Genomic DNA, 25,379 nt, shown 5'->3' with positions numbered 1-25,379 from the left:
GTCTAATCTTTATGATGATATTTATGTGTCTCAAACTTAATCTGCTCCAGTGGAATACAACCCAATTCATGACAGAACAGGAATGGTATTGCGGCCTTTAATCAACCTTCAGTCTGAGAAAAATGCTGAAGTTCTATCTCAACAATTGCACAGTTGATTTCCTGCCTTAAGATCTCTCCCCCCTTCCAAATCACATAGACTGTGGGCAGCCCAGGGGTCCCAGGGAAGGCAGCTATAACTATAAATAGAAGACCAGGAAGGTCAATGTCAACAAAGATTCAACAAGGAACAAGCAAGTCTTCATGAAAACTCTACCCCCACGAAAACTCCAGTCTCAGTATCGAAATTATTTGCAACCTAGCTTCACAGACATGCCTCCAAGAGATCAAGGGCCTGGAGGACCCCCTTCAAGCCCTGCCCTCTGCTCAGAGAAGATGGAAAAACTGGTCAAGGCCTGTGCAAAAGGAAGATTCTGGCAGAGGCTCTGATGATCCTTCTCACTACTCCTGCCTGAAACAGGATTTATTCTTTCTTTTCACTGTCAACCTGGTCCCGTTTTCTCCCTCTTTCTCACCTCCTGAATCCCTCTTTCAAGCCCAATCCTGAATGACAACGGCTACCCCTTACTGAACACTCACCCTGTGCTAAGTGCCATACACACAACTTCTTAACTCAATCCTCTCAAAAGCCCCGGTGAGGTGGGTACTATGATTATCACCCTCCCCATTTAACAGATAAGAAAACTGAGACTCATGGTTTAAGGAATCTTCCTAGGGGCCCAGAGCCAGCAAAAGTTGGAGGGGGAGATTCAAGCCCACCCGTGTGACTCCAGCACCCCTACCCTACGCTTCATCACTGTATTCTGTCAGAGCTCTCCACATGTCTGAGTCTAATCTCCCACCAGTCTTTAACTCCCCACAGGGCCAGTCTTCAATCCACCTCTTCCTTACCTACTGCCCTCAGTTTTAGTTTTCCCTTCCAGCCCTAAGGAACCTTTCTCCAATTAAATTTTGTTTTTATGTTATTGCTACTTTTCACTGTAGCTGTGCCAGTTACTGAGCTAAACACTTTAAATGCATTATTTTATTTAATTCTGATAAACTCTCTTACTACTACTAACAATTACTATTATTATTACTTCCTATTTTATGGAAGAGAAAACTGAGGCTTAGGAAGATTAAAATTACAAGGTCCCAATGCTAGCAATGTCCAAAGTCACGTATCTAGAAAGAGGTAGAACTGGGCCCTAAATTCAGGTGAGCAGAGTTCCAAACTCTACGCTCACTCATGAAGCTTCCCTTCTACTGCCTCCCACATAAGAGTAGCAGCTACTACCACAAAACTCTGGGTAGTTCCAGGTTTTCAGAACAGGGATTGGCAAACTTTTTCTTAAAGGACCCGTTGTAAATATTAGACTTGTGCCACAACTATTCAACTTAGCTCTAGTTAAAAAGTACAACAGTGCTCTTTTAGCGCAAAAGTGGCCGTAGACAATCTGTAAAGGAATGAGTGGGGCCGAGTTCCAATAAAACTTCATTTACAAAAACAGGCAGCCATAGGCCATAGTTTGCAGACCTCTGCTTTAAAACATTATCAATCACTGATAGATGGATGATCTTTCGTGTGGAAGCATGGAAAAATCCACAGTACTTGATTTCGGACACAGAAATATGATTTTCAAGAAAGCTCTGTTTCACCTATTTCCTGGATAACCCTTTTATTATTCTAAGAGATTAACAATTTAAACATCTGTTGGATCTGTTATTAGTTTATGACTTGGGTTTTCTGGTTCCTCAAAAGTAGCAGGAGAAATTGCAGCTCTCTAAACAACCAAGAAGGTCAGTGACTTATTTTAAGGTAGGTTCTTTTAAAAAACAATCAATTGAACCTTATTTTCATTTTTTTTAAATGGCTTCCAATCCTTTAGACATTAATTCTCAAGAGAAGTTTGGGATACTTGCAGTCTTCCTTTCTTTCTTTTTTGGTCACTGTGGCAGTGATTCTAGCAGCTTCTTCAGCCTTGGAGGGTTCTTCATAGGGCATTCTCAGGTTCTGAGCTCACCATATTATATCCAAGAGTTATGTTTAGATTTTTACAAATATATATTATGTTTAAAAGGCACCAGTATTTTTAGAATGATGAGGAAAGTCCATCCTTGGCCATCTGTAATACCCAGAAATTAGTAACAAGGATGCCACCTTCCATTTATTCAAGTAACAACTGGTCACCCCGTCGGGGAGTAACATTCCTGTTGCAGACTTGCTATTTCCCAGGCATCATGTTAATCGTGTTCACAACAGTTAATGCGTGCTGAGTGTTTTCTCTGTGCCAGGCACTCTTTTAAATTTTACTTAACTCATTTATCCTCATGACAGCTACACATTATTATTATTATTACTATTACTCCCATTTTACAGATTAGGAAACAGGGACAGAGGAAGGTTAAATACCTTGCCCGAAGTCCCTTACTCATAGTTGGAAGAGTATGAATATGAACCCAGTTGGACTCCGGAGCTTGCTCTTTCACACGTTACCTCTTTAACCCTCTCAATAATCCCACCTGTGCTTTACAAATGAGGAGAGGAGGTAGTTGCAGACAAGTAATGTCCCTGAAGTCACCAGGCTAGAGCCAGAAGTCAAACCTGCCACCTACCGCCAGATCCACACTACTTCGAATACAGCGTATGAGGTAAATTACAAAAAGCGCCACCGTTCTTCACCCATCCCTGGACCCACGCTCTCTGTGATGTAGCTTTATAGTTCTTCCCATCAAGAGGTGGAGCCTATTTCCTTACTCCTTGAATCTGAGCTGGCCTTGTTACTTGCTTTGGCCAATATAATGCCATGAAAGTAGCAATGTGCCAGTTCCAAGCCTCAGGCTCAAGAGGCCTTGAGAACTTCTACTCAAATCCTCACACCCTTGCCCAGCTACCACGTGAACAGTCCAGGGTTCATCTGATGGAAGCTGAGAGACCAAGTCGAACAGAGATGATGCATCCCAGCTAAGGCCATCCTAGACTAGCTGGTACCCAGCCTGCCTGGTAGCTACCCACAGACACATGAACAAGCTCAGCCAAGGCCAGGAGAACTTCCCAACTGAGCCCAGCCCAAATTGCTGCCTTGCAGGAGAGTGAACTAAATAAATTGTTGTTTTAAGCTGCTGACTTTTGAGGTACTTTGTTATGTAGCAAAAGTTAACTGATGCCATGTATAATAAGTGAAATGCAATTCATGGCCAAATGGTAACGTTCTCCCTATTTAGCAGCCCAACAAGGCTGCTACCACAGCCACCTGGCACAAAGCCATGCCCCTGAAAGCCAGAGGACAAAGCTTCAGAGTAGAAAAGGAAAATCCTGTCACAAAGCCACTGCCCTTTATTTTGTAAGACAACCATGGGGTCACCCTCAGGTCAGAGCCTGTTGACTTTCTTTTTAAGGCCTTGTCTTTTGAGGATGACTTTGATTTTTAGAAACAAAAGCAACTCCTAGCCAAGTTTGGGAATGAAGTGATCAATGAATGTTGCCATTGTTAAAAAGAAGAAAGAAAAGAAGCATGACTATAAAGTTATAATAAGATTTTCTTGCATGGTTTACAAACTGGATCTGACAGCAATTCCAAGAGCCTCAAAGGGAAGTATTTTCAACACTAATAGCCTTTTTTTTTTTTTTTTAAGATTTTATTTATTTATTTGACAGAGAGAGAGAGCACAAGCTGGGGGAGCAGCAGAGGGAGAGGGAGAAGCAGGCTTCCCGCTGAGCAGGGAGCCCAATGCAGGGCTCAATCCCAGGATCCCGGGATCATGACCCGAGCCGAAGGCAGACGCTTAACGACTGAGCCACCCAGGTGCCCCTCAACACTAACAGCCTTATTGACATAGAGCAGTCCCCCCTTATCCACAGGGGGTAGGTTCCAAGACCCCAGTGGATGCCTAAAGCTGTGGATAGTACTGAACTCTGTAGGTACTATGTTGTTCCTATAAATACATACCTATGATAAATTTAATTTATAAATTAGGCACAGTAAGACAACAACAACTATAACAATATGCTGAAATAAAAGTCATGTGAATGTGGTCTCTATCTCTCAGAATATCTTATAGTCCTATACTCACCCTTCTTCCTTTAGTGATGATGTGAGGTAATAAAATGTCTGCGTCACGAGATGAAATGAAGTGAATGAGGTAGTGGTGTTAGGCTACTATTGACCTTCTGATGACCATCAGAAGGAGCATCATCTGCTTCTGGAACACGTGTGACCATAGGTCACTGAAACCTCAGCTTAGGGGGCACTGCTACCATGGGACTGAGTGCCTGGCTCGGAAGCCAGACTCCTGGCTCCAACCCTGGCTCTTCCTCTGAGTGGCCTTGTGAATGGGGTTACTTCTTGAGCCTCCATTTCCTCATCCACAAAATGGGGACAATAAAACCACCCGTTCCAAGGGTTGCTGTGATGATTACATAAGATCACAATGTGAAATAATGCCTGGCATATAAGAAGTACTCTATAAATGATTGCCATCCATCACCACTGATTAATCACTTAGAAGGTAACTGGTAGAGAAGAACCATGAGAGACGATGGACTCTGAAAAACAAACTGAGGGTTCTAGAGGGGAGGGGGTTGGGAGGATGGGTTAGCCTGGTGATGGGTATTGAGGAGGGCACGTTCTGCATGGAGCACTGGGTGTTATGCACAAACAATGAATCATGGAACACTATATCTAAAACTAATGATGTAATGTATGGGGATTAACATAACAATAAAAAAAAATTAAAAAAAAAAAAAAAAAAAGAAGGTAACTGGTAATGGTAGATGACTAAGAAATAGCCCTTAACTTGGAGCCATATTTCATATTTAGGTATTAATTTCCAAAATGTGAAATTGGGATCTGTTGTCTGGACCAACTTCAATGCGATAATATTCAAACATAACAAGATCAGGTAAAAACCTAGTTTCCTCTACTCAAAACCTACCCAAGAGAAAGAAAACATATGTCCATACAATACTTATATGCAAATGTTCATAGCAGCATTATTCATAATAGCCAAAAAGGAGAAACAACCCAAAACAAAATGTGGGGGTGCCTGGGTGGCTCAGTTGGTTAAGCGACTGCCTTCGGCTCAGGTCATGATCCTCGAGTCCCGGGATCGAGTCCCGCATCGGGCTCCCTGCTCAGCAGGGAGTCTGCTTCTCCCTCTGACCCTCCCCCCTCTCATGTGCTCTCTCTCTCCTCTCATCCTCTCTCAAATAAATAAATAAAATCTTTAAAAAAAAAAACCAAAAAAACCAAAAAAAACCAAATGTGGTATATCCATACCATTGAATATTATTCAGCAATAAAGATGAAGTACTGATATATGCCACAACATAGATGAACCTCACAAGCATGGTACTATGTGAAATAAGCCCAATGCAAAAGACCAAATGTTATGTGATTCTAGTTATATGAAATGTTCAGAAAAGATTTACCAAATCTGTGGAGATAAAAAGTAGGTTAGCTGTTGCCTGGGGCAGGGGTGGAAATGAAGAGTGACCAGAAATAGTCACTAGAGATTTTGGGGGATTTATGGAAATGTTCTAAAATTAGATTGTGGTGATGGCCGCACAACTCTGTACATTTACTCCAGTTAAAATGAGTGGATTTTTAAAAATCACTTTTTAAAACTGTGGTAAAATATACATAATATTTACCATCCTAACAGTTTTTTAGTGCATAGTTCAGATGTGTTGAACACCTTCACATTGTGTAACCCATCTCCAGAATTCCTCTCATCTTGCAAAACTGAAACTCTACCCATTAAACAACAACTCCCCATTCCCTCCTCCCCACAGCCCCTGGCAACCATATGCCTCTTTCTGTCTCTATGAATTTGACCACTCTAGGTACTTCATGTAAGTGAAATCATACATATAAATCATACTTTGTATTTCAACCGATGTTGTGTTTTGTTTTGTTTTTTTGTGACTGGCTTATTTCACTAGGATAATGTCCACAAAGTACATTCATGTGGTAGCATGTGACAAGAAGAGTTCCTTCCTTTTAAAGGCTGGATAATATTCCATTGTACAGAGATACCACATTTTATCCATTCATCCATGATGGACACTTGGGTAAAATGAATGGATTTTATGGTATGTAAATTATATTTCAATAAAGCTGGGTGTTTTTTTTTAGATTTTATTTATTTATTTGAGAGAGAGAGAGAGAGCACAAGAGGGGATGGAGGGGCAGAGGGAGAAGGAGAAGCAGGCTCCCCACTGAGCAGGGAGCCCAACATGGGGCTCGATCCCAGGACCCTGGGATCATGACCTGAGCCAAAGGCAGATGCTTAACTGACTGAGCCATCCAGATGCCCCAGTAAAGTTGTTTTTTTTAAGTTTTTTTTTTTAATATTTTATTTATTTATTTATTTGACAGAGAGAGAGACAGCGAGAGCAGGAACACAAGCAGGGGGAGTGGGAGAGGGAGAAGCAGGCTTCCTGCTGAGCAGGGAGCCGGATGCGTGGCTCGATCCCAGAACCCTGAGATCATGACCTGAGCTGAAGGCAGACACTTAACGACTAAGCCACCCAGGCGCCCCTTAAGTTTGATTTATACATCTCCCTGTTAATGGACTTTAAGGTCATTTCCATTTCTCTGTATTTGGAACAATGTTGCATTTAATGTTCTTCTTCAGAGCTTCTTGTTACAAAGACTGAGTTTTTCCGGCCATAGTACAGATTTAGAAAGGAAATTTTTAGGTCATAGAGTGTATTTTCAATTTTACTAGGTTTTACCAAATTTTTCTCCAGGAGGGTGGTACCAATTATATAGTACAACATGACAGTTCCAGGGCACCTGGGTGGCTCAGTCCATTAAGCGGCTCAGGTCATGATTCCAAGGTCCTGGGATTGAGGCCCGCATTGGGCTTCCTGCTCAGCATTGAGTATGCTTCTCCCTCTCCCTCTGTACTCTCTTTCTTGCTCTCTCTCAAGTAAATAAATAAAATCTTAAAAAAAAAAAAAAAAAAGAACACGAGAGTTCCTCTCCACAGCTTCATCCATTGCTCATATTGCCAAACCTTTACATGTTTGCCGATCTGCGGCATTGAGTATCTTTTGATTTGGCTCTCTGGGTCTCCCCTTTTGTGAACTTCCTGATCATACCCTTTGTCTATTTTTCTATTTCATTGTTCTGTTGTGTTGTTCTCTTTTTTTCTTATTGATATATAGGAATTCTTTGTAGTCTGAATACTAACCTGTTATATATGTTGCAAGTATGTAGGACAGATTAGTGGATAAAGGTCAAATCAACTACAGGCAGAGATCAATAGGAGTTGGAAAGTGCCTGGAGCAGAAAATTAACAGGGTTTTGGGGCCTGAGATCAGGGCCGTTGTGGTATTCATTATGATCATCCTGCATGTGCTTATAATAGGACCCAAGAATAAGAATTATAGCAAGCTATTTATTGAGCACATGCTATGTGTCAGGTCCAGTGCTAAGCAACTGATCTAGCCTGATGCTCAGAATGAGCCAGTGAGGTAGATATTATTGTCCCTCTTCCATGTATGAGAAAACAAGGGCTCAGTGACATGAGGTTATTCATTTAAGCAGCTCAGTTGAGATTTTAACCCAGCTCTACCTGATTTTAACATCTTGCTCTTAAAAAAAAGTTTTAAGTGTATTCTGTTTGGCATGCTGTATTTTACCTTTTTAAAAATTAATTGTCGGGGCGCCTGGGTGGCTCAGTCGTTAAGCGTCTGCCTTCGGCTCAGGTCATGATCCCAGGGTCCTGGGATCGAGCCCCACATCGGGCTCCCTGCTCTGCGGGAAGCCTGCTTCTCCCTCTCCCATTCCCCCTGCTTGTGTTCCCTCTCTCACTGTGTCTCTCTCTGTCAAATAAATAAATAAAATCTTTAAAAAAAAAAAAAATTAATTGTCAACAGTTAAAGGACAGTTCATGGTAAAATCTGGATTGGGGGTTTTTACTGGAAACTCAGGAGATAGGGTCATACTGATCCCATGTTCCAGCATGGTAACTATCAGTAGGAAATGCGGAGCATAGCAGCTGCCCCTGTAATGCATGAGCTTGCTTGGTGGCCACAGTCCCCACCACTCCTTGGTGTCCCCTTGTTATTCCAAGCATCTTTCAGTGCCTACCTGGCCCTGCAGTCCTTTGAATGTTTTCCTCTTAAGATAAACAGTGTTGGGACACCTGAGTAGCTCAGTCAGTTGAGTATCCGACTCTTGGTTTGGCTCAGGCAGGTCATGATCTCATGGATTGTGGGATTGAGCCCCGGGGCATCAGTCTCCATGCTCAGTTCGGAGTCTGCTTCAAGATTCTCTCCCTTTGCCCCTCCCCCCCACACGCGTGCGTGTGCTCTCTCTCTCCCCCCCATTAAATAAATAAATCTTAAAAAAAAAAAAAAAAAAGACAAAATAGTGTTGATACACTGGGTGTGGCTGAATAATGGCCCCTCAAAAATATCTACATCCTAGCCCCTAGCTCCTGTGGATCTGTTACCTTACATGGCAAAAGAACCTTGCAAATGTGATGAAAGATTCTGAAATGGGGAGATTATCCAGATGGGCCCAATGTAATCACTGGGGCGGCAGAAGGAGATATGATGATGGAAGCAGGGGTCCAAGCGACGCTGCTGCTGGCTGTGAAGACAGAAGATGGCCTCAAAGCAAGGAATGAAGGTGGCCTCCACAATGAACACAGTCCTGCAGACCCATTTTAGACTTCCGAACCAGAGATATTCTATACCCTGCAATGAGCAGGATAGTCCTGCACAAGAAAAAACTGTTCTGCATCCTAAATATTTTCAAATATCCCACTGGATATTTACTAGATTAAAAAACTGGTTTATAATCAATCATCTGGGGCGCCTGGGTGGCTCAGTCGTTAAGCGTCTGCCTTCGGCTCAGGTCATGATCCCAGCGTCCTGTGCAGTGGGGAGCCTTCTTCTCCCTCTGTCCCTTCCCCTGCTTGTGTTCCCTCTCTTGCTGTGTCTCTCTCTGTCAAATAAATAAAATCTTAAAAAAATAATAAATAAAAATAAAAAAAATTATAATCAATCATCTGAGCCCAGAATGTAGCTCCATTTAACATACAAATGCAGGCCGTGTTTTTTTTTTTTTTTTATGATTTCAATATATATTGATTTTTCCAGGAAAGCAGCTACCATGTATGCCGAGAAAATAGTACTTTGTTTTATTCAGAACCTAAGAGTTTCTCACCATTTCAGAAAAATCCTATCACCATGGACAGCATCACTTACAGTGAGTGAGTGACTGACGCATCATGTGTGATCCAGTCTGCCTTTTGTAGCTGTCATATTCATGGTGATTCTACGTATACGTACAAGTGAGTGACTACTCATATCTTCTAGTGTAATTTTACCTGAGCTTTAAAAAATTAAATAAATATTACTTATGTCGTGAATGGTTTTCATTTTATTTCTCCCTTATGCTATAGTCCACTATATAAACAGCCACTATATATATTTGAAATTACTGCACAGATAGATGTGATAGATTATTATGCCAACGGGCAGCTAATTAACCATGCCTCCTAGGTCCATGCCCCTTTGCAATGTGACCTTGCCACTTCTTCTAGAGGGAGTCTATTTCTCACCTACTTATGAATTGCTTTGTGAGTTGCTGGCTTTGTGAATTGCTTTGACCAAAAGAATGTGGTAGAAGGGATGCTGTGGGGGTTCCTGAGCCTCAGACTCACACTTCTGCCTTTGCCCTCCTGGAAGGCTGCCCTGAGACCACCAGGCTGTAAAGGAGCAGGGCTGGCCTCCTAGAGGATGAGAGAGGCATGTGGAGGAGAACTGAAGCGCCTAGCCCACGCGAGCACCCAGGCTCCAGCCCCGTGCATGAGGCCAGATGGGCCTCCCAGCCCTGCCCAGTCACCTGCTGAAAGCAGTCACCTGAGTGAGTCAAGGTGAGACCAAGAGAAGAGTCAGCCCATAGAAATAATAAATCATTGTTTTAAGCCGTGAAGTTTCCAGGTAGTTTATGATACAACAACACAGCAATCAGGTAACTGATAAATAGGTAATAAATATTATCTAAGCATTTCCTTTCAGGACATGAAGAGGGCTCTATAAAATGTGACAAGGGGGCATTGGGCCCAATAGGGTAGAGAACCACTGCCCTGATGAGTTCCCAGTGCTCCTAAAATAAAACTCACACTCTTTACTGGCCTATATGATATGGCCGCTGCAGAGCGACCTTGCCCACTTCACCTCCCATCTCATTCACTTGCTCTGCTCCCTCCATACTGGCTTCCTTTTTGTCCCTGGAGTAGGGACTGAATTTGGCAGTACTGGGTCATCAGGAAAACTTAAGAGGAGTTGTACCAGAGGATTTCAGTGCCAAAGTGCCATAAGTTAAAAACAGAACAAATGGTAAAAAGATGGAGCTGAGTGACTTACTCAGTGTATCAGTGAAAATGAAAAAGAAAGAAAATCACCTAGATGGGGGAGCAAAGTTAAATATATGGGTGTGAAAATGTTGTTTATTTATAATTTCTATTTTTTATAGTTACAAAAGTAATTCACACTTATTTTCAAATATTCACAAAATTTTCAAAAATTACCAAAATACTTTGGAGCAAAGGCCTCCAAATTTTCACCTCTCACCCAGCTTACGTGTTACTTTCCGCTTATTGGCTAATAGATTTGGATACTATCATTTACATTCATTTACCTTTGGTTTGGTCTGTGCACTGCATATGTCAGTATACACACAGGAAATGCCTGTACAGTATCTACTGTCAATTCACAGATGTAATTCCATCAACTATTTGTACAAAGTAATCATTTCCCATTCTTTATCTTTCACAGAGTATGTTTAACACAATATAAAATATTGCTAGCACCCAGCTAATGTCACAGCAAAACTAAAAGGCCCATTGACTTTCTGTATAGATGCCACCTACATCCCTGTGACCTTTCTTTCTTTCTTTAAGATTTTATTTATTTATTTTAGAGAGAGAGAGCACGCACATGTGCGTGCACGAGTGGGGGGCGCAGAGGGAGAGGGAGAAGTAGACTCCCCGCTGAGCAGGGAGACTGACTCGAGGCTCGATCCCAGGACCCTGAGATTATGACCTGAGTCAAAGTCAGACACTTAAGCAACTGAGCCACCCAGGCACCCCTTCTCTGTGACCTTTTTATACATAGTTGAAAACAACTATCTGGGGGAGTATTAAATAAATCTATTTCACTTGTTAAATTCATCTCAGGAAATGCACAGGGTCTTCATTTAATCTTAAGGCTGAGATAATTCATGGGAATCATTCCTTTAAGGTTTAGTCTTCCAGTTGTAATCTCCTCCAAAAATTAAGGACTAGAGAAATATCTGCTTGTTAAATAAGCTGAATTTTATTCTGAGCATTTAAAAGATTAAAATATCTGATGATGAACAAACCATTTGTTTAGTGTCTTTATGAAATTCACCAGAGTTCCATTCATAATATTTAAAATGACATGTATAAAGGAATTGAATTATGAATTAATCAAAATCAAAATCATCAAGCTTACACAGCTTGTCTGGGGCAGAGTCAGGTTGGAAGCAAAGTCTGCCTGATTCTGGAGGCTCAGTTCTGAACCACTGGACCATGTGCCATAGACTGCCTCATTCGTGTGTGTGTGCGTGTGTGTGTCTAATTGGCCAAATGCTCTATGGCATAGCAATGAGGTGCCGCTCATTATTCTCCCTGCCCCCCTTCTGCTTTATTCCCTCCAGTTTTCCTCGGAGTGTCATGGTACTCGCGGGACAATCTAAATAAAAGATTCTGCCCCACGAGGCCTGCATGAGGGCCTGGTCTGGGTGACTGCCCCAGATCTGCCTCACTTCTCACTCCTTTTCTCCACAGCTTCCAGACCCATTTTTCATATCAGAATGTGCCCTGTGCTTGTGGCAAGCCACTGGACTGACCACCAGCATGGTCTGGTGTCAAACTCCTAGACTCAGGAAGCAGAGTAGTGCTCGGCTTGAATCTCGGCTCTACCACTTACTAGCTGTTCCCTTGAGCTTGTTGGTTAACCTTGGCACTGCAGGGTCCTCATCCGTAAGACTGAAATAAGAGCACCCACATCAGAGGGTTGCTGGGAAGATGAAATGAGTTTCTGCAGATCAAATGTTTACAACAATGTAAGGGCCCTAAAGTGCTAGAAACTGCTATTCTTCAATTCCAGCTTCTTGCTCAACTCTCTGGCTCTCCATCTGTTAGGAGGCCCCTTCAGTTTTAGAGGACTGGCTCCTTACTCAGCTCTAGCTCTAGGGGAAGCCACTCTACAGTTTACATTCCTCCAGAGGCAGTAAATGGAGACACTGCAGGTACAGTTAGTAAATTAGCTCTTGCGTGTAATAGCTAGGGCAAACTGACAAGCGCTCCCATAACTTAACTGCTATCTTAAAAATTGGCCCTGACTTTTGAGGAACCATATTCATTCATCCAACAAATATTTAGTAGGTCCCTACCACGTCCCAGGCGCTCCTGGAGCTACATCATAGAACAAAACAGAAAATAACGAAAGCAAGGAAACCTAACTATAAGTCAGGATTTTAAGGGCAAAATACAAATCAGCAATTATTTCTTGAGTGACCTAATATAAATGCTGTTTCAAGATATAATTTGAATGGCCCCAATAAACAATGAATCATGCTGCTGTTTAAGAGCCATTCGGATGCGAGTTCAGTTGTGGGTGACAGATAAGAATGCTCCAGTTATGTAATTTTGGCTGGAAGCTGGTTATCATTCAGTTTAAGCATCTATTCCCACTGACAGGATGTGAGGAACAGCTGAATTGAGAAAATGCAAATCTGTTGTGCAGATCTGGGTAAGAGAAGCTCTACTTGGGTCTGACAAATGTTGCTGTAATTTTCAAGCCTTCAAAAATAACCCACAAAAGACTACATGACCACGGGGTGAAAAAGGAGGGAATTAGATTTAATTAAGAAATCCTAAATCAGGAAATGAAAGAAGCTAATGGTAATCCACCCATCTTGCATATCTGTAGTATTCAAATTACTGAGCTTGGGGCAAAGCCTGAGGGAAGGCTGGGTAGGACGCTAACCTTCCTCGGTGCCTGCGAACCTCATTAAATGCTTCCCCTCGGGGCGCCTGGGTGGCTCAGTTGGTTAAGTGACTGCCTTCAGCTCAGGTCATGATCCCAGGGTCCTGGGATCGAGCCCCGCATCGGGCTCCCTGCTCAGCGGGAAGCCTGCTTCTCCCTCTCCCACGCCTCCTGCTTATGTTCCCTCTCTCGCTGTCTCTCTCTGTCAAATAAATAAATAAAACCTTTAAAAAAGAAAAAAAATGCTTCCCCTCATCCTCCTGGTCACAGGAGCACCTCTGCCATCCCCCGCCTCCTTTTTTTTCTGCCATCCCTTTCATAGGGGAGGAAACAGGCTCACAGATCACTTAGGGTCCTACCACAAGGAAGCAGTTGAGCAGGATTTTGGACTCCAGTGTGTCTGGCTGCCTTGAAAGTTTATCAGTTTTTGCAAGCTAACAATTTTAAGAACCTACATTTTCTACATTCCTTGATCGTTCATTACAACATTTAAACTTTAATGCTCCATTCAAACACCCTGCAGCATTTTATGTTTAGACTGGTTTCATTTAGTCCCAGAGGCAGCTCATCTGCAGGACGTCAAGGATGAAATATGAGTTGGCACAAGGATGCCTCATTAATCTCTAATACAAATAGAAATATCTCTGATTCTTTAAAAGCATTTTATCATTGCCTGGAGGCTGGAAACCATTTCTAGCCCCCTCATTACAAAATTATTTATGGGCAAACAGTAGAGATATAACCCTCAATGTAAAATCTTAATTACTGCCCTTTTAGCTGATTTTTGTGTCTTGTGAAAGGGTATAAATTAGAAGAGTAACAGCCGAAGAAATTAGAACAAAGTCTGCACAGTTGAATATAGCTGTGTTAAGGTCTAGACGTGCATTCACAGCACCTAGATGCACTCTTGTTGTTTCCCCACATCCATTCTTATTTCAGAGAACAGATACAAAGGGAGAAAAAAAAAAAAAAACCCTTCAGCTACCAAAGGCTTTACTGCTCATTTGTGGTTTTCTTGAGGACAAGGCCATAGCTGGTCCTCTCTGTGTCCCTCCCTAGGGGATGGCCCGGTCATCAGCACATAGTAGGATTTAATAAATATTTGTTAAACAGAACTGAATTTGGGTGACTTAATCTGTCTACGGATATTCTTTACGCATATTCAAACACAGGTTATTTCCACTGTGCTCATTTCATTGTTTAATCATTGTGTGCCATTCTTTGTTCAATCTAATAAAAGGCACAGCACACTGAATATCCTTTGGCCAACAGCAAGATTAAAAAGAAAGATCCCTGAAATGTGACTTGCAGGACGGTCTGGTCTCCCTCATTTAGCAGCAGGACCTGAAGCCAGAGAGACAAAGCCACCTGACATCAGCAGGGTCAGGCTAGGGGTTCTGTTCTCTGGCCCCTGGCCTCACTTCCACCCAGCTGCACCTTGCACCTATTAGCACCACACAGTGGAGAGGAAGGTCAATTATGAATGGGGGACGGACATTAAGCCCTCAGGAGAAGCCAAATGAGCAAATGAAAAAATTATAAGTGGAAACAGTTCAGATTTTATAACCTACGGCAAGTAACAAAACTGTTCTTCAAAAAACAGATATGGATTTTAAAAAATCAGTATTTCCTGGAGCTATTTAGAGGACAGCTTCCAACTTCCATTGTTTGGGAGGGATGAAGTTAGGATTATCTAGGTTATGGGTGTCTCCTCAGTATGTAAAAGCACCATCCGGGCAGTATGCACCTCTTCTCAGAGAGAGACTCTGCTGAGGGGCAAGGAAACAGTTGATACAATTAGCTGTGAATGCTCTAAAGACCCTGGGATGTGGCAGCTGACTGAGGTTTGCACTGTAGTTAAATTGCACTGCCAATTTTTTAAGTATCATTTTGAATCATAACCTGGATCTGAATCCTAACTCTGCAAATTCATCTTGATCACTTTTCTAAATCTCTTTGTTCTTCTGTTTCCTCATCTGTAAAATGCAGAGGACACTAAGGAATCTCATAGGGCTGTTGGAAGGGCTGAATGAAATAATGAATGGTCAAGCATTCAGCAAAGCACCTGGCACAGAGTAAGCTCTTGGCCAATATTAAATATTGTTGCTATTTTACTCTCTTCATGTGGGCCATTCAAAATTCTAGTATTCTCAAAACTGTGCAGGGAACACACACACCCCAAAGTATCCTGTCAACTGTAGAAAAGAGGGAGCCTCCACATGGGTATTTACGGGAGGGTGCGCCAGGATTGGAACTCCATTCACACAGAAAACTGGCTGCAGTGTGACCATGACTAATGCTCGGCGAGCACTCACTGTGGGCCAGGCCTCTCCTGAAGCAAGCTACATGCATAATATTGAGCATGAAGTGGAGTATGGAGAGGCCAGAGGTGGGAAGATCAATCCAGAGTCAGATAAAATATAAGGAGAGCTTTAATCCGCACACACAGTCAATGGGAGCCAATAAACCTGGTAGATGCCAATTACCCAGGAGAAGGGCAGGCAGGGAGGCCAAGAAGGCAGAAAACCTCTCTAGAGCCAAGCGGCCAGACAGATGGCAGTGCATGTGTGTGCACAACTAGATGTCATGGCTGGAGATGAGTGACCAAAACAGAGCTCTCCCTCCCAAAGGGATTGTTTTGAGAACGACCACTTGATGGTACTGAGATAATGAGGTACCATCTGATAAAAATGAATTACTGAGCATTTAGAAATAAAGAAACCCCACAGGGCAACTGACCTCAAAACATTTTTCTTTCTTTGCTTGGTGAAGCAGGCTAGCCATTCCAGGAAGCAGAACTGGAAAGATGTATGTTTCCAAATATTCCTTGGGGGAACCTAAATCAAGCCAAAAAAAAAAAAAAAAAAAAATCCCACTGAAACTCCCAAATGGCCCAGATGAATCTGGGAGAAATGTTTGTTTCTGAACCAAAAAAAGATACTGTCCATGAAATAACATGACCTTAAATGTTGCATTTTACTCCAGACTGCTGAGTTAGGCTGTATTATTAAACAAACTTAAAATATCTTTGAGCCTCTGTGGGCTGGCGAGGATGTAGAGGGGTCCTGCACCGGGCCAGGGCCACAGGCACAGCAAGGAGGCCAGTGTGGCTGGAGGGAAAATAAGCAAGGGAAATATGGTAGCAATGAGGCCGGAGAGGAACAAGGTGGGGGTACAATGGATTGTACCACAGAAATGGTGGTGGTGGGTGCCAAGGCCCAAAGCACACTAGCAGAGAGAACAGAACAAAGCGGTAGGAGAGGTCTGGCACCAGGGAAGGCCAGAGGAACTGGGCCCAGGGAGAAGATGGAGAAAGTCTATACCTCTGACTTCAACCCACAATGCAGGGCAGCATGATACTTTCATCCACTTCTTACATTCTCCCCTTTGATTTTAATGTAGAATCAAGGTATGCTTGCTGTTATTTATTATTTTTATTGTATTTCAACCTTAAAGACAAATCAGTGGGATAAAGGTACTTCTCTTAAAAATAAAAATTAAGGGGTGCCTGGCTGACTCAGGGTTGTTAGTTTAAGCACCATGTTGGGCATGGAGGCTACTTAAAAATGTTTAAAAAAATAAAATTCTGATATATATTTAAAAAATAAAAAATAGGGGCGCCTGGGTGGCTCAGTCGTTAAGCGTCTGCCTTCAGCTCGGGTCATGATCCCAGTGTCCTGGGATCAAGCCCCGCATCAGGCTCCCTGCTCAGTGGGAAGCCTGCTTCTCCCTCTCCCACTTCCCCTGCTTGAGTTCCTGCTCTCGCTCTCTCTTTCTGTCAAATAAATAAAATCTTTAAAAATATAAAATATAAAAATAAAAAAATTAAAATTAAAATAAGAACATATTCTTTCGTATTTTTGTGGTCCCCCTGAGGTCTGCCCATCCCATCCCCGTCCTCTGGTTTTGCAATGTTACAAGCCCCAAATTACAAAAGACAAAAATCTCACTTCCTTACTTACATGTTTTTGGATCGACTGTTTCCAACTTAACTTGAGGACAGGGTACATGCGAGTCCATGGTCAAATGAGGAACTGAATAAAGGTGCTCTGTATTGAAGCCATGGAGAACCGTTTCCTCTAATGGTGAAACCTGATGGGGGGGGGGGGGGGGGGAGGAAATCAATTCATATAAATAGCTTAAATAACTGTATTTTCCTGTATAACCTAACAAAGGATAAAATTCTGTATTAACTTCAGGTTCAAGGGGCATAATGAGTACAAATCTTTGTCCCTCTTCCTTTCTGAGACACCTATAATGACAATCAAGGAATAAAGCCCTAATAGAGAAAAGAACAGGAGGACCATTAGTGGATGAAAGATTTGACATTTCCAAAAGAAACAGGGATGAAGCAAATGGTCAAATAAGAGAGGTAATGGCAGCCCAGGATCCATAGGAAGAAACTGTCCCAGGGGATGGGAGTCCCTATTCCCATCAAAACTCCAAAAGGCTTCGATTCTTAGGGGTTCAAGTCCTCAGAGGATGGGAATGAGAAAGGGAATGATAAACAGGCGGGGTTAAGTGAAAGTCTGACTGGGGCTCCACTGGCCTGCTGTCTACATTCCCCCTTCTCCTGCTTCCGCCCCTTTCAATATACATAAAGCTCCATTCCCACCAGCATTTTATATCCAGGTCTCCCTTCTTCCCAATGAGTCCAGTGATTTCCAATGACTCCAAGGATTGGCCAAGCTGGTAGCCAAAAGGAAAAAAAAAAAAGCTCACCATTGATTTGGAGGCTCTCTGCCTGCAACCCCGAAGAAAAGTCTTCCAGTAGACAAGCACTCCCCACGAGCTCCTAGTCAATGTTTCTACTCATAGAAGAGACTCATCCAGAAAACAAACCCACACGTACAATAGAAGAAAATCATATCAGCTACATAGAAAAATCCACTCAGATGCCCATTTTAAATTTTGAATAAATAACAAAATTCTCTACACAGATAAAGAACATCAACAGCATAAAAGACAGAGATCAGGATCTACAAAGAACAACTGACTGGAAGAAGCACCAACAATTCAGGGAAGGGAACTGTAATTGGTATCTGCGGAGAAATTTGAGAAAGCATTAAATCCACAGAGCAAGAACAGGACGCTATTAAAAAAAGAACAATCACAGGCCAAGAAATTTCTTAGACACAGAATCTCTACTAGTGGCAGTTGCAATAAGCTACTGCCAAGTCTAGAGACTTAGGTTTGGGTCCTATCCCTGTGACCCTGCTCAATAACCCAACTCTCTCAGAGCCCTGCTCTTTTATTTTAAACTCCATTAAGCCCCTATTTTACTCCAAGCATACTGCCTGAGGGCCCCCCTTCCTGGCTGCCTTGTCCTTGGCCCTCTTAGTACAGTCTTTTTTATCTTACCCACACTGGCATGCATAGAGAAACATGCTCTATCCCCAACTGTCCCTAACATGGACATGTGTTGACTTCTTTGTAAAGACCTTTCTCATCCAGGATCTCATTTGAGCCCCACAGAGGTCCTGTGAGTTAGTCAAGGATTATCTGTTCCATTTAACAGAGGTGGACACTGAGGCTCAGAGAGGTTATATGATGCCCTTTAAGTCGCACCATTAGTAGTAGAGCTAGGGCTGGCCCCAATTTCTGGTTCTAATTCCAGTGCCTTCCCTTTCCCACCTCCCAAACTCATGACGTCAGCACCATTCTCACATAAGAGCCTTTCATTTAAGTTGGGGTCTGGGCGATACTCACAGTAATCATAGCTTCTTGTTTGACTTTATATCCCTCTGGAAAGGGAGGCAGCTCAGCTTCATACTCTAAAGGGAGCAGGAAAAAAATCCTTAATTCCACACTTCATTGCAGTTTGTGATGCAATTTCCTTTCCTCTGAATAAAACATTCTTAAATTTTATTTTGGTTGATGGTTTATAGAAGTAAAAACAACTGGCTACTATAGGTTAATAACTCCTGTGAACCACCTTACTTAAAATGGATAAGAGATGATTGTTCTCTTGTATGACAGACTCAAGGCTTTATGTAAGAGTTTGAGACTCTTTGGCTGAGAAGGTACAACTTTAGATTTTGCCCCCAAGTTATGATAACTAAGGGGAGACACCAGCAGCTACAGAGAGGAGGGGAGAAAAGAAAGAAGAGGAGCACATGATGGGAGGGCAGAATAAAAGTGACAGAGAGATGAGCTGTCTCTTGAAGTCATGAGGATGAGCATGAAGGTAGGATGGCCTGATTGGGGTTTGCATCTGGAAGAGCAACCCCATAAAGACCTTGCTACTCAAAGTATGCCCAAGAACCAGCAGCACTGGCATCTCTGGGGAGCTAGAAATGCAAAACCTCAAACCCACCCAGACCTGCTGAATTTGAACCTGCATTTTAACAAGATCCCAGGTGACTTGTACGCACAAGTGGTAGCAGTTCTGCTGTCAACTCTGGTAGCTTGCTACCCTGGCTGCACACAAAAATCACTGTGGAGCTTTTTGAAAATACCAAAGCCTGGCCCAACTCCAGAAATTCTGATTCAATGGGTCTAGGGTGGAGGCCTGGGAATCAGTATTTTTAAAGCTTTCCAGCTGATTCTAATGTGCAGTGAGTTGGAGAATGATTGCCAGGTTTCAAGGCTGTTCACAGTCAACCTGTTGGGAGAGCCTAACGCAAAGAACAGTCCATACAAGTTCTGCAGGGTAACAAGAACTATTGCTCAGAGAGGGACAGAAATGCTCATGGGCTATCTTAGTTACATCCCTAAAAGAGAGTGGTAAAAATATTTCTGGAAAAGCCAATGTTTTAAAGGCAAATGCATAGCTGCTTTGCAGCGATGAGGAAAAAGTTTTTGGGCAAGATGGTATGGATGGAATGAATAAAATTGTATTGGACCTATGTTTTGTTCTACTACCTGGTTCCCTGTCAGTGAAACATCTCTTGGCTTTTTTTTTTTTAACCCCTAGTTATCATGCTGGGGACCAGTATGTCAGGCTGTAGGTTGCAAGCAGTCTTGATTCCCAGTACCAGCTATATTAGTTTTTAATGCTGTGTAACAAATTACCACAAACTTAGCAACATAAAACAACACAAATTTATTATTTCACAGTTCCTGTAGGTCAGGAGTCCGGGTATGGGATCAGGCTCAAATCAAGGTGTTGGCCATTCATGGCTGTGATCTCATCTGAGGGTTGGGTCCTCTTCTAAGATCATTGGTTGTTGGCAGGATTTAGTTTCTTGTGGCTGTAGGTCTGAAATCCCCATTTTCTTTTTGTTGGTGGGATTCTCAGCTCCTAGAGGCCACCCTCAGGTCCTGTCAAGGACAGTTCACACATTGTTATTTGCTACTTCAAGGCGAACAGGAGTCTCTTCTGCTTTAATGACTTTGACTTAAGGGCTCACCTGATTAGGTCAGGGCCACCTACTGTGATCTTCCTAAGTTAAAAGTCAACTGATGACAAACTTCAATTACATCTGGAAGATCCCTTGTTGGCAACGCCTAGATTTGTGTTTGATTGAATAACGAGGAGGTGTGTGGAGTAGGGGGTGGGAATCCTTGGAGCCATCTTAGAATTCCGCCCACCGTAACAGCTTGAGCTCTACCACTTTGCTTTCCTCTCAAGCAAGCATGTAAATTCACTCTTCTTCCCCAAACACTTTGAGAAACACCAACAGGGTGAGAAAACTGTTTATTCAGATTTAGGATATATACATTTAGAGCTTTGTCTGATTACAAAAGCAACACATGCTATTATGAAGAAATTCCAAATAATACAGACTTGTCTTATGTAAAGAGTGTAAGTCACATCCAATCCCATTATAACCCACAACCACTGTATTTTCAACGTATTTACTAACATATGTATATAATACACAAATACATTTATTTCCTTTAGATCTCCTAGACCACGTCAAATCATCTAACTATAGAACCTCATAGCACAGTCCTTTTTCTTCATAATTCTTATCAGTTTTATCCTTATTTGAAATTTGTAAAAATTAATGACTGTGTGTTTTGCGAGGGAAATTGTCTGGGTCTGTTTATGCTCACCATCATATTCCCAAAGAATACTTGCTGAATGGATGAACAAAATGAAGAATAGTTTGACAAGTTACTTTTGATCCTTTATCTATTCATTTGTTCACACTTAGTGAGAGCGTACTATGTGCCAAGAACCATTTTAGGTTTTGAGTCTTGGACATCTTTCAAGGTTGCTACATACATGATATGCCACAATTATTTAACCAGTGTACTTGGTGTCTAGGTTGTTTCCAATTTTTCATTATTACAAACAATGCTGCTAGGAGCATCACTATATACACATCATCAATTGGAAAGGAGGTATTTTTATAGAATTAATTCTTAGATGTGGAATTGTTCTGTTAAAGGAAAAAATAGTTTAAAATTTCAGTCAAATTGCCAAATATTCCTTCAAAAAGTTTACAACGATTTATACTCCTAATAGTAAGACTGTCTGTTTCTCCAGGGTATTACCAATCTTATCTATATTTAAAATGATATGTTGCTTTTATTTGCATTTCTTTGTTATTTATATTTTTTCTATTTAGATTTTTTCCAAGTAGATCTCTTAAGAGTCCACTTAAATTTGATGGAAAAGATACAAACTTTTTCATCATATGACCGCAAAAGATATACAGTTGAAATGATTATGCAGAAGTACAGGAAAATAATATTATCTTCAGGACAATATGATGTGTTTGTGATTTCAAGCCTCTATAATGTTTGAGTATCTGGCATATTTGAGAACTTGTCGCTTTTGCCTTGTGATTTCAATTTAAAATATGTAATTGATTACAGACCAATGCTTTTTACATTGAAAACCATATGAGCTTGTATGAATTTGATTAAGTTTGTAGAGTATTGAACTCATTAAAATAACTTGATTTACCATAGTTTGACTCATTCAATTTTTTTTTTTTTAAGATTATTTATTTATTTGACAGAGAGACAGCGAGAGAGGGAACACAAGCAGGGGGAGTGGGAGAGGGAGAAGCAGGCTTCCCGCTGAGCAGGGAGCCCGATGTGATGCGGGGCTCTATCCCAGGACCCTGGGATCATGACCTGAGCTGAAGGCAGACGCCCAACGACTGAGCCGTCCAGAAGCTTTAACAACTGAGCCGCTCAGGCGCCCCTGATTCATTCAATTTCTGAGAGCTGCTTCAGTGCTTAGGAAATTTGCTTGTCTGTTTAGCATTAGAAATGCTTAAGAAAACCAGGTATACTAAATTTATAAATGTTTACAATTTTTTAGTTATCGAAGCTTGTAAACTGGGTTAATCGATTAGGGGAATTTAGTGTTATATGCACATTCAGTGAATACTAAGAACAAGTGAAAGTGGTTACTCATTTTATACAACAAAGGCAATATTCTGCAAGAGGCAGAGCAGGAAGAGCTTATAACCCCATTGGCAGAGTGGAGCCTTTCTGCCAAAATTGGAACCTGTCCCCTCTATGTTCCTAAGGATATGAGATAATGAAATGTCCTTTTTGCTCAGGCCACTATTAGACTGTCTCTGATTTGCTGCTGAACGTGTTCCTAACTGAAACAGCAATTAAAATACAATGTTTAGGGCACCTGGGTGGCTCAGTGGGTTAAGTGTTTGCCTTCGGCTCTGGTCATGATCCTAGCATCCTGGGATCGAGTCCCGCATGGGGTTCCCTGCTCATCAGGGAACCTGCTTCTCTCTCTGCCCCCCCCCCCCCCCCCGCTTGTTCTTTTTCTCTCTCTCTCTCAAAAATAAATAAATAAAAATACTTAAAAAAAAATACAATGTTTACCAACAGGGGCCTATTGGAAAGGGATGGATCAGGAAGGCGAAGAGGCGGGAGTGAATCTAACGAACACCTAGCCCGCATACACTACAGCGAGGGGTTGTACTAGGTGCTGGACGGATAGATGCCTAGTGCAGAGGAGCTTATGTTCTGGTGAGGGGATGAACAGTAATCCGGTGCCTCTGAGATGTGGACATGCTGCTGGAGAGGGCTATGCCCAATGGTCTCTCAGTGCAGTAAGGAGACAGGGCTTCAAAATCAGTGTGAGGAACGAGAGAAGCCTTTCTAGAAGGGGGGGCCACTTAGGCTAGGTCTTGAAAGATAAAGATGAGAAGGCAGAGACGTTCCAGTAAGGGGCAAAGCCTGGGCAAGGCATGGAGGAGTAGAACAGTACGGCGCATTGGAGGAATTAGTTCTTGTGGCTAAAAGGACACAGTACAGGACAGGAGCACTGTGCTCTGTACCTCACCTGGAGAGCTCACTTAGAATGCAGAGCTTCAGGACTCCCTCCCAAGAGGTCCAACTCATCAGGTCCAGGACAGAGCACAGCATCTGCATTTTCACAAGCAATCCAGATTTTGACGCAGGTGCCCCGGGCGACACTTCGGAGCATGTTGTATGTTGTGTAAGGGCTTGGACCTGAGTGACACACACAGCTGAGTGCAAGCCTGCTTCTGTCACTTACTTCGGGACAGTTTCCTTAACTCTCTCTGCCTCAATTTCCTCCATTTTGCCTGTACAACAGGGAAAACCCTCACTGCGTTGCTAGAGGAAAAGCATCTAGCACAGTGTCTGGCACATAGAGCAGTTCAATAGCTGTTGCCATTAGTATGATTTGAGCAAATGGTAGGTGCTGAACCTAAAAAAAAAAAAAAAAAAAAAGACAGGAACCAGATCATTAAGGGGCTTAGGTCTTAAGCTAAAGAGTTTGTTTACCATGAAAGCTATGAAAAATCATTGTAGGTCAAGGCACGATGTGATCAGATTTGAATTTTAGAGAGGGTCCTGTGGAAGAGGGTCTGACAGGGGCCTTCTGCATTTAAAAAGCTACAGCACAATCCAAACAGGATGTGGTAAGGGCCTGACCTAAAGCAGGAGCCATGACAACTAGGGGATGAGGAGCTGGGGCTTATAAATGTTAAGCAGGTACCATCTGTAGGGATTGGAGAAATGTATGTGGGGATCATGAAAAGTGAACGGGAAACATGTTAGGATGAATCTCTGATTTCTGGACTGGGTAGCTGAGTGAATGATGGGGACACTCATGGAGATGGAAAGTTGTTGGGTGTCTAGAATAGTGCCTGGAGCCATTCCTAGCCCAGCACTTATAACAGTTCCCAGCATGGGTAGATATGTTGACAGAAGAGATGAGAATAATTTCACTGGATCAATGAGGTAAGTAGGAGCTAGTCTGCACTGGGTTGATAAAAGGAATGACAGTGGTGTGAACAAGGGCAGTGTGTTCTTTCCAGAAGCCTGGCTGAGAGAAGAAAAGGGAGAGACAAGAGCTAGAAGATAATACGTGCTAAGGGAGAGGTTTTTCTCAAGATGTCAGACCAAAGGATGTTTGGAAGGAAAAGTCAGTAAAGAAGTTAGATGTAGGAGAGGGGGTGACAGAGCAGGATCCGGGGATGGCAAGAGGGTGGTACCAAAGCACAGATGTAGGCTGAGCTGTTGGTAGCAGGGTATGTGTACAGATGCAAATATGTTTATTGGTATAAGGAAGCTGAAGGATCCCCTCCCCACTTCTTCTCAATGAATGCCCCCTACATTTACTAAGTGGTATCACCCAACATTTGAGGGGGGAGTAGAAACTTGGGGCTAGTAGACGGGGGCAATGGAAGAAGGCACTGAGGGATGTTGACTGATAGGCACTGTGAGAGCCCCCGGTGTCATTTTTCTCTAGCTGTACTCAACTGCTGTGCTAGGGTTACAAGCATTGATTCAGAGCTGGTCCCTGCTGGTATCTGGCAGGTGGGATGGAGGAACCTGATTTTACAACAGCTCTAAGGGTTGAGGTTGGAGACTATTTGGAGTAATGAACCAATGGCAATAATGAGGATGTTGATGAGAGTAATAACAGCAATATCAAAATAGAAGACTGTAAGCTCCCAGTACTTTGACTCAGTCTTGGTTAAAACCATAGTTAAAAATCATGTCAAAAGCAATAATAAAATTTAATTAGAAGCCTTGGCAGGAAAGAACTTTATTGATACTGATACAAGTACCTTTGAGGATACAAAGCTCAGAGGTAGTCATCACTGTAAAGTTGAGAGAGAAAATTAAAGAACAATTACAAGTAAGTCGTCAAGTCATACACACATACACACACACACACACACACACACACACACACACACACATACACACACACAGCATCAGCCAGGTAGGACAGTTTTAAGTCAGATATCTACCTATTCTGTATTTCTTCTTCCTGAAATTGAGTTTCTCACAGGTCTATTTGCTGTGATAAGTTGCTTTTTAAATGGAGATATACTAAAAGAATGTAACAGTTAACCTCAAACATAGGATTACCCCAAAGCCTGCTTTTCATGTTT

The 25,379-nt window shown here is 42.3% G+C and overlaps 1 protein-coding gene across 2 annotated transcripts in view; it reads right to left on the bottom strand.

Moving 5' to 3' along the window:
• LOC116628074 (IQ domain-containing protein K-like) overlaps positions 1–25,379 on the bottom strand; it is a 125,469-nt gene that overhangs the window by 98,009 nt on the left and 2,081 nt on the right. For both annotated transcript variants that reach the window (XM_032398148.1, XM_032398149.1), the window contains exons 2-4: positions 18,787–18,851; positions 17,040–17,169; positions 15,817–15,914 (exon numbers count right to left, since the gene is read on the bottom strand). In XM_032398148.1, the coding sequence (XP_032254039.1) occupies positions 15,817–15,914; positions 17,040–17,169; positions 18,787–18,851 (293 nt within the window). The remainder of the gene's footprint in view (positions 1–15,816; positions 15,915–17,039; positions 17,170–18,786; positions 18,852–25,379) is intronic.

Source organism: Phoca vitulina, unplaced genomic scaffold (assembly GCF_004348235.1).
Source record: "Phoca vitulina isolate PV1807 unplaced genomic scaffold, GSC_HSeal_1.0 scaffold110, whole genome shotgun sequence".
Lineage (NCBI taxonomy): Eukaryota > Metazoa > Chordata > Mammalia > Carnivora > Phocidae > Phoca > Phoca vitulina.
The sequence above is the reverse complement of the archived record's forward strand: the minus strand, read 5'-3'. Positions and strand labels throughout refer to the sequence as shown.